This window comes from Arachis ipaensis, chromosome B4 (genome assembly GCF_059453495.1).
Source record: "Arachis ipaensis isolate K30076 ecotype BB chromosome B4, ASM5945349v1, whole genome shotgun sequence".
Classification (NCBI taxonomy): Eukaryota; Viridiplantae; Streptophyta; class Magnoliopsida; order Fabales; family Fabaceae; genus Arachis; species Arachis ipaensis.
The window spans coordinates 13,415,070-13,429,591 of NC_142439.1; the positions used below are offsets into that span (position 1 = coordinate 13,415,070).

Below are 14,522 nucleotides of genomic sequence, written 5' to 3' on the forward strand. Positions count from 1 at the left end.
AGGCACGGAGAGGGGGGATATTTATATGCATCAGATTAGGGGCATAAGTGGAATTATAGTGGAGGAGTTATTGGAACATAATATATATAAAACGTGCTCAACAACTCAAAGTGTAGTAAACTCGTAATAATGTTCCTGGATTCAAACCGTCAGCAGATGTATTCTGACTTCTTCGTTGTTTTATTGTTTTATATGTGACGGCTACTTGAACAGATGCAGTAGGCAGTTGGGCATCACGTGCTTCGTTAGTACCATTTATCCATGTCATGCTGAAATCTTTTCGAAGCAAAATGTTTGTGTTTATTTATTAATTAACTAACTAGTACTTATTGTATATTCGTAAGTGATGTATGTTATCATTTTATATATAATTTTCATTATTCAAATATATATATATATAGTCTACAGTTTTACTGTTACAAGTTTATAAGTTGTGAATCGCAATAGTTATTTTATGAAAATATATTTTCCATTGATAAAATGATGAGAGAGTGACCAGTAATAAAAATTATATAGGTGATTTCTTCGATACCCAATTAGTTTGAGGGTATTATATACCCTTTTTACATATCCTAATTAACTGGTGACAAGTATATTCATTAATTTTAATCAGCAAATGAATTTTTAATTTTTAAAAATAAAAAATAATGAATTTAATACATATATTAAATACTTTATATATAGTATGTAGTAGTATATAAAATAATATAATTAATTATATTATTGTTTAACTTATTCAAGCAAGACTAATTAATTAATACCAAACATATATATGGTGGTAAACTCCAGTGTCATCCACCATACTCTTCAGACACCCAGTCAAAGTATACATCGTTTTGAATGTTGAAATTCTTATTAAAATAATAACAGTACAATTAGATTTTCTTTAAAAATTGTTCTTTATTCAGTTTTTAAAAGAAAGAAAAAATAAAATCAAATAATTTTTTTAATTTTTTAAATAATTATTACTGTAAAAGTGGGTATAAAAAATTAAAATAATATATTATTAAATTCAAAGAAGGGACTAAAAACTAAAATTCAAAAAATAATTAGTATTTCTGAAATAATAAGATCACTTAACTATAAATATACAATAATTAATTAAGTACCACTAGTTAATAAGTAACACACAAACATTTTTAATTCGAGAGATTAAATTTCAACATGACATGCATATAATGGTAATGACAAGCACGAGTGCCCAGCTACCTACTGCATGCACCTAGCATATGCCCAAAACTACGATATTCCTAACAAACGGAATCAAAGTTGATTGCCATAAAAAAACAAATACGAGAAATAAAAATACTACTATATTCTACCAAACACAAAATAAAAATAAACCAAAGTCAAAGTAGAACAACTAAGAAGTCAGAGAACATCGTTTTCGAGCACTGCTGACCGTTTGAGCACGCTTTCTATTTAATTCCACATATGCCCCTACTCTCAAGCATATAAATATCCCCCCACCCCTGTCTAAGTGTTCATCAAATCAAAATACATTTGTTATTCCAAAGAACATATATATCTGAGCTTATTGCTATCCCAAAAAGCTTAGCTAAGAAAACATGGTGGCTGTGAATGACATCCGCAAGGTTCAACAAAGGGCAGAAGGCCCAGCAACCGTGTTGGCGATTGGCACAGCAAATCCAGCAAATTGTATTGATCAGAGTACATATGCAGATTATTATTTTAGAGTAACCAATAGCGAACACATGACCGACTTAAAGAAAAAATTTCAACGTATTTGTAAGTATTGATATCAAATATTTTAATGTTATTTAATTTAATATTTATCAACCTAAAATTTATTATTTTACTTTCATATTAATTATTGATACACAACAATTAACATATTATACCGTGTACCATAATATGATATATATCCAACTCATAGTAATAACAATAACTACTTAACAAGTTACTATTTTCCTATGTTTCTAAACATAAACAAATTTATTTTGGTCATATATACTTTCTTTATCTTTCACATACTCATTTATTTACTCATATATAATTAGATTTAATACATTATATCTATAATTAAATTTAGATAAACTATTAAAATCAAACCTGAAAGTTTAAATTAAATCACTACATGAATAACTTGAAAGGTTTGATATGCGAACTGAACGGAATTTAAAATGTCAAAACCCAATTTTTTCTTATATATAAGTGGATGATGTTTTAAATTTGAAAAAAAGTACTGATGGATGTGAATTACATATCATTTTAGGTGAGAGGACAATGATCAAGAACAGACATATGTACTTAACAGAAGAGATATTAAAAGAGAATCCCAACATGTGCGCATACAAGGCACCATCGTTGGATGCAAGGGAAGATATGATGATCAGGGAGGTACCAAGGGTTGGAAAAGAGGCTGCAACCAAGGCCATCAAGGAATGGGGCCAGCCAATGTCTAAGATCACGCATTTGATCTTTTGTACCACCAGCGGCGTTGCGTTACCTGGCGTTGATTACGAACTCATCGTACTCTTAGGACTCGACCCATGCGTCAAGAGGTACATGATGTACCACCAAGGTTGCTTCGCTGGCGGCACTGTCCTTCGCTTGGCTAAGGACTTGGCTGAAAACAACAAGGATGCTCGTGTGCTTATCGTTTGTTCTGAGAATACTGCAGTCACTTTCCGTGGTCCTAGTGAGACAGACATGGATAGTCTTGTAGGGCAAGCATTGTTTGCAGATGGAGCTGCTGCGATTATCATTGGTTCTGATCCTGTGCCAGAGGTTGAGAAGCCTATCTTTGAGCTTGTTTCGACTGATCAAAAACTTGTCCCTGGCAGCCATGGAGCCATCGGTGGTCTCCTTCGTGAAGTTGGGCTTACATTCTATCTTAACAAGAGTGTCCCTGATATTATTTCGCAAAATATCAACGAAGCACTCAGTAAAGCTTTTGATCCCTTGGGTATATCTGATTATAACTCAATATTTTGGATTGCACACCCTGGTGGACGTGCAATTTTGGACCAGGTTGAACAGAAGGTGAATTTGAAACCAGAGAAGATGAAAGCCACCAGAGATGTGCTTAGTAATTACGGTAACATGTCAAGTGCATGTGTGTTCTTCATTATGGATTTGATGAGGAAGAAGTCTCTTGAAAATGGACTTAAAACCACTGGAGAAGGACTTGATTGGGGTGTGCTTTTTGGATTTGGTCCTGGTCTTACTATTGAAACCGTTGTTCTCCGCAGCGTGGCCATATGATGCGCATAGTTATATGTCTTTGCATATATACAACTATGTTATTTTTTAATAATTTTCTTTTACTCCAAAATATGGTTCTGATTGGCCCATATAGAATATTATTAGATGAGTAAAAACTTAGACAAAGATGTCTAAAGTTAATTCTTGATGTGAAGATTCAATTTCAAAATTTGTAATTGTTGGTAAAAAATATATCAAATTCTTTTCAATTGAGGAACATGACACATACCAATATTTGGGTTGCATTTTAGTCTAAATACAGCTATAAGCACCTTCACGAGGTTCCATTTAAGAAAGAGCCAAAAAGTATATATTAGGTATGATAGTACAAGGCTTGGAGTATTATGTTTCTAGTTTTTTATATATGTTGTCGTGTGTTTGAAGTGTCTCATGTAATTAATGATATAATACTTAATGTTACTTTCTTGTATAATTTTTAATATGTTATTATACGCGGTACAATCTTGAATATAATAAAATTAACCTTATAGAAAAAACATGTCATCTTGCGTTGTAGCAAATACAGAATAAAATTCAATTTCATATATAATATTGTGTATTGTTCTACTCATAACTTATGTTACACATTAAAGTAGCATATATAGTAGTTCAAATATGTTCAGTACACTACAAGAAAAATACTCATTCAGCCACACTTTTTTTAAGAATAGGCTACATTTTTTTTTGTGTTGCCTTTTTATAAGAAAAAAAGGAAACACAATTGTGGTATCATTTAAAAAGTGTAACCTTAGGTATTATAGAAATCACTTATAAAGTGTAGCCGTATGTTGATATCTATGGGTACACATTTAAAAAAAAAAAAGATTATTAGAATATATATATATATATAGAAAATTTAAAAAAATGAGGGACCTAAGGCTACACTTATATAGAGTAGCTATGGTATACAATGTGGCTACGCTTTATAGGTGATGCAGTAGCGTTGAAAAGTGTAGCCTATTCTGGTAAAAATGGAAGCTGAAAAGCGTAGCCTCTGGTCCTGGACAGCATCACTTGAAAAGCGCACCCTATTCCCAAACGCCAAAAGCGCAGAAAAGCGTAGCCTTTGAGAATAGACAACGGCCGAATAGGCATCCCCACTAAAGCATCTCCGTAGCCCGAAAAGCGTAGACTTAGCCTAAGACATCATTTTTTTTTTCACTTTTGGCTACACTTTTCAAGTGTATGTACCTGAATGGGTGTTTTTCTTATAGTGGTATTAGGTTATTTGGTTATATATACCTCTACAAATAGAATATGTTTATAACGATTATGCTACATGTACACTAAAATTAACTTTTAAAATTAATCATCAGTACAATATACATATTAGAATATAAATACATATTAAAAATAAATTAAATCATATATGTATTTATATATAAATACATTAATAACTAATTTTAGTGATTGATTTTAGTGTACAAATAACATTTTTAATTTTAAAAAAAAAACAACATTTCTTGAAACCGCCGGTATCTACTACTTTTGTAATGAAATTCAAATTTTTATTTTTTAATTCAATTAAACAACTTTAACTCTAAAAAAAGTACATTTTTAGTCTTTATATTGGGATAAATTAACAAAATCATATTTAAATTTTAATTTTATTGGCAAAAATAACCAAAAAATAACGCAAAACAAATAAGACTTCGAAAAAATAAAAAACGTGACAACAAAATATATGTGACGAAAACCAACGAACAAACATATCTTTTTTAATTTTAACAAGCAACAAAAACCGATTTTGTATTTAGCAAATAAAATACTTATATCCAAATTTTTGTCTAAATATTTAGATAAGTATTTAGAATTGCATGCAAATATCATAGCAAGCTTTGATCACAAGACTTCTTTTTCAGTTTTTCACAAAAAAAAAAAGTTTATTTGGAATAAAATCACTAAATTTTAATAATGGAAATGTTTGATCATATATTTGTCATTTATAATTTTTAAAGTTTTTTGTTGAGCAATATAAACTTTTGTATACAATTTTTGTGGTTTATCATTAAAATTAATCCTAAATGGGGTGTTTTAGTCTTTCTAAAATGAAATTAATTAAAGAATATTAGTTTTAAAAGGCATTTAAGTCTCTTAAATTAATCTTGAATGGGGTATTTTAGTTTAATAAATTAACCAAACTTGTATTTTAAATTTTTTTATAATCAAACACAAATTTCTAATGTCTAGCTAGTACAATTAAACAACCTTCATTCTAAAAGAAAATTTTCATCTTTTCAAAATTAACTTACATGGTATATGTTAGTCTTTTTAATACTAAATTTAGATTTCTATTTTATAATACAAATTAATCAATCTTAATTATTCTAAAAGAATATTTTGTTCTTTATATAATTAATTTTAAAAAATATTTTCTCCTTTTATAATCAACACAAAAATAGTATTTTAATCTTTTATAATAAAATTTTATTTTTAAATACAGAACTTCGATCCTAAAAATAGCATTTTAGGCCTTTTAAACTTAATAAAAAGAATATATTTGTTTTTTTTTTCAATTATGTTTTTCTCAAAAAAAAAAAAACATAAATAAACCAAGTGAAGAATAAATTTACGTAGATCCCCAAATTAAAAAGCGTTACGTACATATTCTAATTTATATATCTATATAAATCGACACAGCTACCTTCGATTTAACATTTTAACTAGTAAATTGAATTAGTGTTAGTCGAATTACTATATAAATTGACACAGCTACGATTTAACATTTTAACTAGTAAATTGAATTAGTGTTAGTCGAATAACTAAGATTACATACAAATCGTATAGAACTGATTCAATTTATACTGCATGGTGACTTCCATAGTAAATCGGGGAATGAGATTAATTCAAATGAGATTATTCGATTTACATGCACGTGAATAAAATAGTAAATCGAAAAAGATTGTTTAAATTTATGTTTTTTCTCTCTTAGTAAATCTAATTGGTTAAATTTAATTTATAAGCAATGAACTAAAAGACATAAATCGAATCCAATAGGTTCGGTTTATCATGTATTGACCCAAGCCACTAGGACATTACAAATTTTTATAGTACTTCTAAGTCCTAACATCTTTTAAGTCAATTTATAATATTTATAATATTTATAATGAAAAGATTGTGTTCATTTTCTTTTCAGATAGGACAAGACCATTTTCTTTTATAATATTAATAAATTTTTCTAGGTGTTGAATATATTGGTTTATTCCTTTAGAATATACAAGAACATCATCTAGGTAGACCATGGTAAAATCTACATATGCATAAAAAAATATTATTCATAATTTCTTGAAATTCACTTGGTGCATTTTTTAATCCTTATGGCATTATATTCCATTCATAATGTCCAAAGGGTAATATATATAAAAGTTGTTTTATATCGGTCTTCTTCTTTCACTGAGATTTGGTAATATTCGGATTTTAAATCAAATTTAGAGAATATAGTAACCTTACTTAGTCTTTTAATTAAGTCATTTTTATTTGGTAAGGGATATCTTATCCATTTTAAGGCTTTATTTAAAGGCTTATAATTAATTACTAACCTTGGAGCTCCTCTTTCGATTTCTGAAGCTTTCATTATATAGAACCATGTGCAACTCCAAAGAGATTTTGATGGCCTGATTAGTCCTTTATCTAAGTATTCCTGGATTTCTTTTTTATGATATGTCAATAACTCTTTGTTCATTTGTATTGGTTTGGCTTTAGTGGGGATATCTTTTTCATTAAAGTCATCTTCATAGGATAAAGATATTTCATGTAACTTTCTATGATGAAAAGTTTTTGGGTTTAGGCTACACAAGTCCCTTTTTATCTTGTCTTCTATCCCTTTTATTAGAGTCTATGAATTTTTTGACTTTCTAATTGTTGTTCTATTTTTTTATATACAATTTCTTTGTTCAGGAACTAACTTGTTTCTTTTTTCTTTCTATTATATTGATTTGTGAAGTAGCCATTTGTTGTAGTAAATTTAGTTCTTTCCTTTTTGGTTTTTGTATAAATTCGAATAGAATAGGTTGGTTTGGTATACAATAGGTGGTTACACCATCTACATCTACCGTAAAAAGGGTATAATACTAGAGTAAAGGGGTTTCCTAATATAACTTGTTAAGATATTCTTTTTTGCTAAGAAAAAGGTAGTTGAAAAGCATACACTTCCTTTACAAATTTTTGCTTTAGAAGTCTTATAGTTTATAGTCATTTTGTCATTTTCTGCTTTGACAATAGTTTCAGTTATTTTTTCATAGTACTTAGTAGGTATTAATCCTTCTTGGATACAATTTATATCTGCTCCTGAGTCTATCATAGCTATAAACTCAAATTTCTCTGTTTCGATTATTATGACTATAGGGGTATACCATTTTTGGTTAATTAATAATGATAATTCATCATTAATATAATTACTGGGATTTATAATTTCTTCTTCTTCTTCTTCTATTGATTCTAATTTTTCTTTTCCTTTTTGTAATCTTACTATGTTTTCGTCTAATTTTAGTATTCTATAATCAAGAGATATATTTTGTTGTTTCAATTTAGAAATTTTGGATTTTAACATTTTTATCTCTTTATGTAAATGTTTTAAAGAAGTTTCTTCTTTAGGTATTCTAAACCTATTATATATTTCCTTAATTTCTACTGGCCTTATTTCTTCTTTAGATTTTTCTTTTTTCCTAATCAGATCATTTAATTGAAATAAGAATTCATCTTTTTAAGGGAGAATCTCCTAATTTATCTATTATAGAAATTAGAGTGTTTGTTTGTTCCCTCGTTGTTCTCGTAATTACATTTAAGGATTTTACACAACTATCACAGTTACATATTCCTGGTCCTAGACACGAATCTTCCTCTATTTCAGAAGACTCAGAAGAAGATGGTATATCTAATTGCTGAATAAAATTTTCTGAATCATCAGAAGAATATTCTTTTTCCGTTTCGCTCTCTGATTCACTGTCAATTAATATAGCCGCTAAAGCTTTTCTTACTTCTTCATTACTGATTTTGTTTATTTTTTCTTCTGTTTTGCAGTTATTGGCATAATGACCTGGTTTTTTACACTTCCAACAAACTATTTATTTCTTATTACTTTTCTTTTGATTATTCCACTTTTGTTTTTTCCTGTAATTTTCTTTTGGCTTATTTCCTGTTGTATAAGATTCTTTCGATTGATACCTGTACCTATTCCCAAAAGTTTTTGTATTTCTTTTCTTAATGACTCTATTTTGATTGCTAGGTGTTTTTTCAGTTGTAATGCCATATTGTTGACAAAAGTTTCCTAATTCTCGTTTATTGCTCATATTCTCTCTTCGCATTTTCTCTTGTAATCTAGTGTCAGTGCATATTTCTACTCCGATTTGTACTCTATATTATGTATTTGGCCAAAAGTTAGGCCTTCATATGGTATTTGAGTACCAAATAAAGATTGTAGTTTTTGTAAAACCTTTTTTGAAAAGAGTTTGGGTAGGGTAGCTATGAATCTTTCTTTCCAAAAAGGGGCTGCTGCATCATCTCTCATCATAACTTTAGAAATAAAAATATCTTTATACCATCGATAGTCAGACATTGTAGGGCATCGTAAGTTCATTAGTTGGGTTCCTATTCTATCTTTAAAAATATTTGGGTCTCCTAGAAAGTTTTTTATAATTGTAAAAATTAAGGTTGATGTGGCATCTTGTGATTGGTCTTCTGGTTTTATACTACTTAGGATTAATTCTCTTTCTGGTATAGTTAAAAAGTTATCCCACCATCCTTTTAATTATCCCGTGAACCCTTGTGTGATCATGACTGCTGCTTCTCTATCAGTAGCTCATTTTGCCTTATAAGCAGTTGCTGCCATAGTCATACTACACATTAGATCTAAAATGGCTTGTTCACTTAACCCATCTAAATTTCATTCTACTAATTCGGATCCGGTAAAACTATTTTGTACTAGCTGTGTTCTTTCTTCAAGGCTTATGTCAGCCGGGGTTGGTCTTGGATAATAATTTCTTAGTTTTGGATAATACTGATTCTTGTGTGTCATTTTGTTGATTTCTACTGTATTAACAGCTGTTTTTTCTAAACTTATGGACTTAAGTTTTTCTTTTAACTCATCAATGTCTGCTTCCACATTTGTTCTAAATTTGATTATATCTGGACTTTGAAACTTATATATATATATATATATATATATATATAGGTTTTTCAATGGGCTTAAGTTGTTCATGTTTATCACTACTACATTTTAAAGATTTAGTAACATTTTTCTTTTAACATTTGTTAAAATGTTAGTAATAGTCATAAAATTAAATATTAAGTAACATTTATTTATAAATGTTAGTAAATATATTTAATTTTTAAAAAACTTCCCAAAAGTGTTACCTATTGTCAATTAAAATTTAAAAGTCACTCCCAAATAAACAAATATGAAGGGTAAATAGAAAGAGTCTCGCTAGGGAGACAATAGACTATTTGTACAATGTGTACAATGGGCTATTGAGTTACAAAATGAACATCCCACATACTATCTAAAATAACCATCCGAGTACTAGGGATAATAAACATCTTCCCAAAAGCTTAAACTGATTTTTGGATTCACCAAGGATCGAACTTTTGACCTTTCGGATCTAGAGCTCTAATACCATGTCATGATACCACTCATCCCAAAAGTTTCAGCTGATGGGAAAAAGTAACACTAATGATTATATCTCTAATAGTCCCTAAACCTCCATTGTACACATTGTACAAATATTCCATTGGCTCCTCATACTTTCCCAAATAGAAATCACTTGCGATCGTTCTCACTCTTCCTCACGTTGTGAAACGCTGTAAACCCTATCTCGCTCCTCCTCAGACCTCAATCATTTCTTGCTCTGCCTTCAGATTCAAATTCTCGATTTCACTCTCCACTGCGGTAAGCATTTTCTCTCTCTTTAATTTTTTTCTATTCACGGAGTTCTTCAATTTCTCAACTGTTGCTGATTTCGATTCAGATCTGAATTATCGATGCTCGTTGTTGCTGCCTCTGCTTGCCGCGTTAGCTATCGTCATTGTCACCGTCGATGTGCAGGTAAGCCATCCGTTGTTCCTGGCTTTGTAGTCATCATAGAACCGCCTCCGATCTCGGTCACCGCCCTCATGCATCATCTCTGTCCCCCGCAAATGCGAACTTGCTGCTGATGACCCCGCGAGAAAAGCAGGTTTGCTGGACTCGTCGAAAGATGTTCTGATTTCTCTATTATTGTTGCAATTTGCTACTTTCTTCGTAATTGTTTCCGAGAGTAAATGATTTTCTGGATTTAGAGTTAAATTTGATTGCAGTTCTAAAATTGGATACGAAAATCCTGCTTGATCTGACATTGCTGTTGATTCGTGTTGTTGTTCTCGTTGGAATTCAAATTTGAAATCTGAAATCCCTTTCATAGATCATATCTGTGTTACCATGGCAGTAATGCAAGTCATTTTTAACTTTTTTGCATCAAATTAAGAATCAAGAAACCAACATCATAAACATATAAATGTATTAATTAACAGTTAATTAAGAGAGCACCAGTGCAGAGTTTTTTTTTATTTTCTAAAAATCTATTTTGATACTTATATCGTCATGCCTGTTCTTCTAAAAGCTTAATAGTGGATAGAGGCATTTTAATGATTTTATAACTAACATGCAGTTTCACAAAGAGTCTATTGGAGTTGAAGCTTAAGAATTGCATATGTTCAGTTTACCTTCTTTGAAGTTTAATTTATATTTAATCTTTTTCCAAGAATGGTAGGCAACAATAATTGAGTTCAAGATTAATTGGTCAAAGAGACTTTGATACTATGTTATGAGTTATCTCTCGAAAAGGTTTATTAGTTTAAGCTGTAAGCTAAAGTCTCAAGAATGAATTTAGTGTGTAATGAAGTTAGTATTGTTTGCATTCAGCCAGTAGACTATCTCTTATTGCATTTGGATTTTCTTTTTTTAGTTATCTCATGTCAGTTAAATTTTATATAAGTTATCTTCTTTTTCAAGTAGTCCACTTGATATAAGTGCTGCTGAAAGATCACTTGACTTTATGTATGGATGGTAAGTACTAATATTAATTTTAATACCCCTACTTTTAAATTTGAAAGCAGGTTTACGATGTTGTTTAGCCACGATGCTGATTCAATGCCTTATGTTTGGATGGGCAAAGAAGATATCCGTACCATCACGAAGACTGCTTGCTCTACTGTATGACATGACTATGAATACTATTTGTTGTTTGTTTGTGTTGCGTTTTGATTTCCGAACCAAATTTAACTTATTGCAGTCTTTGAAGTTACTATCTGTCATGGCTGTTATTCGTTTGGATGATGGTGATACTGATAATATTGAGAAAACATTAGCAGTTGCATAGATAGATTCATCAAGCAGTAATGTTACTGATAAAAGCATCACAACAGTTGATCTGCTAGCTTCTAGCACATGGGAAAAGGCAAGTTTTTATTGCCTACATACGTATATCTCAACATTGCTAAAGACTGACTTCATTAGTATGTATTTGAAATTCTAAATTGCTCTTTATATGTTTTTCTAGTAGTGCTGATTAGTTGCCTTGATTGAATTTTGCTGTTTAGGTACCATCCTCTAAGACATTGATTACACATGTCCAGTGCAAATCCTTGTGGAGGCAATTTAAGACAGAGACAGAATACAGTGTTTCTCAGGCCATTTCTGCACAGGCATGACATGTACCTTAACTTTTTGAGGGTTTCTTTATGCAAATGAAAATTAAGAAAAACTATTAGAACAAAATTAGACTTAATTTAAACCCTAATCTTTATTTTGAATGTTTTATATTTTAAGTTGTAGCTGGAACCAACTATTAAGTTGCACAAAAGAAATGAGGCAAGGCTATACTTATATCTTTCCAGTTTGTATGTTACCTGAAATATATAGTTCCTGAACTAGTCCAAAGAATTTTGCCTGTTTAGGTTCCATGTGTAAGCTACAGATAATGATTTGCAAACTAGCTTATATAATTAGTTTCATAAATATCATGGATGCATATTTAATCAAGGAATTTAAATTTTGTTCTTATTAGAAATCTATTTGTTAATTTCTTTTTGTAATATTATTTGGATTTTCAGGAGGCCAACAAGCGTAATAACAACTGGTTACCTCCTCCATGGGCAATACTTGCTTTGATTATTCTCGGATTTAATGAATTTATGACACTCTTAAGGTGCACATCAATTGAACTCATCTAATGTGTACTTTATTTCTTTCTTTTTCCATTTCGTTCAACAATAAATGCTATGTTTTTACTCACTCTTAACAACACACCTTTGCTTGCAACAGCTTCAGTGTAAAGTAGTAAAATTGTAGTTTTGAAATAAGAATGTATTTTATTGTACATAAATTATTGGATGGGAAGTTTAATAATAAAGAAACCACCTTGTTTCCATCCGACTGTTCTTTTTAATTGTTCTTACTCAATTTTGGTATTTCCCATGGCAGAAATCCATTGTATTTGCTTGTCATCTTTATTGGTTATCTTCTCAGTTCTCATCAAAGCCCTGTGGCTGCAACTGGACATTATGGGTGAATTTCGCCATGGAGCTGTGAGTATAATTCCTTGTTATCATATATTGTTCAATTCATTAATTATAATTATAATTATTTGGTCTATTCACCACCTTGGTTACTGAGTTTTGGATCACATACACACGTGACATGTCAGTAGCATCAAGCTGGGGATTCCATAAATAGTCCTTTGGTTGAGCTACTGCCTACCACCTCTTATTAAATGTTCACTAGGTATTTAACCATCTATATAAAAGCCTTATTTTTTACTTGTTTACTTTCAGCTGTCGGGACTCTTATCCTTGTCTACCAAATTCATTCCAACTGTCATGAACCTTATGAAAAAACTAGCAGACGAGGGTGCAGATAATAATACTCACAGAAATCCATGAAAAGGCGACTGAGTTAATATGTTCAATTGCATAAGAAGGCAGTGATGGGGTTTTTGCAGGTTCCTGGTCTCTGCGTGCTACAGGAAGTTGGGGAGACTGAGTTAGTGCTTCAGATTGTCAATTACTCATATTTTATGTACTGTGTATCACTTTTTCTTTTCTTTTTATATAGAATATTTATAGAGTTTAAGTACTATAAGTATTTTTTTCTCATTTTATTTGCATCACCAAGCAAACTTGTACAATGATTATTGATTAATGAAAGAGTCTATAAAAATTTCATTTTGTGAATTTGTGAATTTAATGAAATATTTATGTTGTAATAATTAATTTTAGTATATTTATATTGTGTATAATATAAAATAAAAAATAGTATAATATAACTAAAAAAATATTACTGAAGATCTTTTGTAACATTTTTTAAGTGTTACAAAAAATATCTACAGTAACATTTTTCTAAGTGTTACAAAAAATATCTATGGTAACATTTTTCTAAATGTTACATAAAATATCTATTGTAATATTTTGTAAGTGTTACACAAAATATCTATGGTAACATTTTTTTAAGTGTTACAAAAAATATCTATTGTAACATTTCTCAAAATATTACTATAGAATATCTTTTGTAACATTTTTACTAAATATTATTAAATCTTTAAAAAAATGTTAGTAAAACTCTTTAGTAACATAGGATATATTTAACATTTGTTAAAATATTACTAATATACATAGGTAACATTTTAATATGATTTGGTAACATTTTTTAAATGTTAGTAAAAGTCAATTATGTAATAGTGTATGTTCAATTCTTTCTAACTGATTTTTCATAATATCTAGGACTGTATTGGTGTAGTTAAGTTGTTGATGTACCTTTATAATGTCTCTTTTGTCTACACTTCCTTCTATTCCACTATCTTTATAGGGGATGGCTTCTAATTCTAAATTGTGTGCTACCTGTAGTTTTATGGTTTCTTTTGGTGGATATTGGGACTCTACGGTTTGCCCTGTACTTATTTTCCAAGTAGTGGTTGTCTTAGTTAAAGGAAAAAATTCTTTTTTGAAATCATGAAAATAGTTTTTTAACTAGTAGAAGAAGTATAAATTGATTTTATTTTTTATTAAATAATCATAAAATTTTTTTCTTATTTCTATAGTTTTTTTTCCAGAATATCTAGTAAAATACCAGTTTCTTAATCCTGTATTATATTCTGCATAAAAATCTTTACTAATCCAATTTTTATCAATCTCAAAAGGTTCTTCTTTCATTATAATTCCTAGGATTTGAAAGGTAGTTGACGAATAATTATTCTCTGTTCCATATAAAGGAGTTGCTATATGTGATCTATTGTTATTTATTCTTATAACTCCATCGTTTATGAAGG

At 29.7% G+C, this 14,522-nt stretch overlaps 2 protein-coding genes across 2 annotated transcripts; both read left to right on the forward strand.

Moving 5' to 3' along the window:
* The first annotated feature begins 1,482 nt into the window (after window positions 1-1,482).
* Window positions 1,483-3,445, forward strand: LOC107638894 (stilbene synthase 3-like). Its single transcript, XM_016342293.3, has 2 exons — window positions 1,483-1,749; window positions 2,237-3,445. Exons 1-2 carry the CDS (start codon window positions 1,569-1,571, stop codon window positions 3,226-3,228), a joined length of 1,173 nt encoding a protein of 390 aa, XP_016197779.1. The 5' UTR covers window positions 1,483-1,568; the 3' UTR covers window positions 3,229-3,445.
* Window positions 3,446-11,096: 7,651 nt separating this feature from the next.
* Window positions 11,097-12,770, forward strand: LOC148566710 (protein ROOT HAIR DEFECTIVE 3-like). Its single transcript, XM_088484391.1, has 7 exons — window positions 11,097-11,101; window positions 11,216-11,266; window positions 11,317-11,413; window positions 11,580-11,657; window positions 11,800-11,904; window positions 12,313-12,407; window positions 12,683-12,770. The coding sequence occupies exons 1-7, from the start codon at window positions 11,097-11,099 to the stop codon at window positions 12,768-12,770; spliced, it is 519 nt and encodes a 172-aa protein (XP_088340517.1).
* The last annotated feature ends 1,752 nt before the right edge of the window (window positions 12,771-14,522 follow it).

Excerpts from the sequence above, each read along its gene's own strand:
- LOC107638894 (XM_016342293.3), top strand. The coding sequence starts at position 1,569 with ATGGTGGCTGTGAATGACATCCGCAAGGTTCAACAAAGGGCAGAAGGC. Across the intron at positions 1,750-2,236 it reads GAAAAAATTTCAACGTATTT|GTGAGAGGACAATGATCAAG; the intron begins GTAAGTATTGAT and ends ATATCATTTTAG.
- LOC148566710 (XM_088484391.1), top strand. Across the intron at positions 11,414-11,579 it reads CGAAGACTGCTTGCTCTACT|ATAGATTCATCAAGCAGTAA; the intron begins GTATGACATGAC and ends GCAGTTGCATAG. Across the intron at positions 11,658-11,799 it reads CTTCTAGCACATGGGAAAAG|GTACCATCCTCTAAGACATT; the intron begins GCAAGTTTTTAT and ends TTTGCTGTTTAG.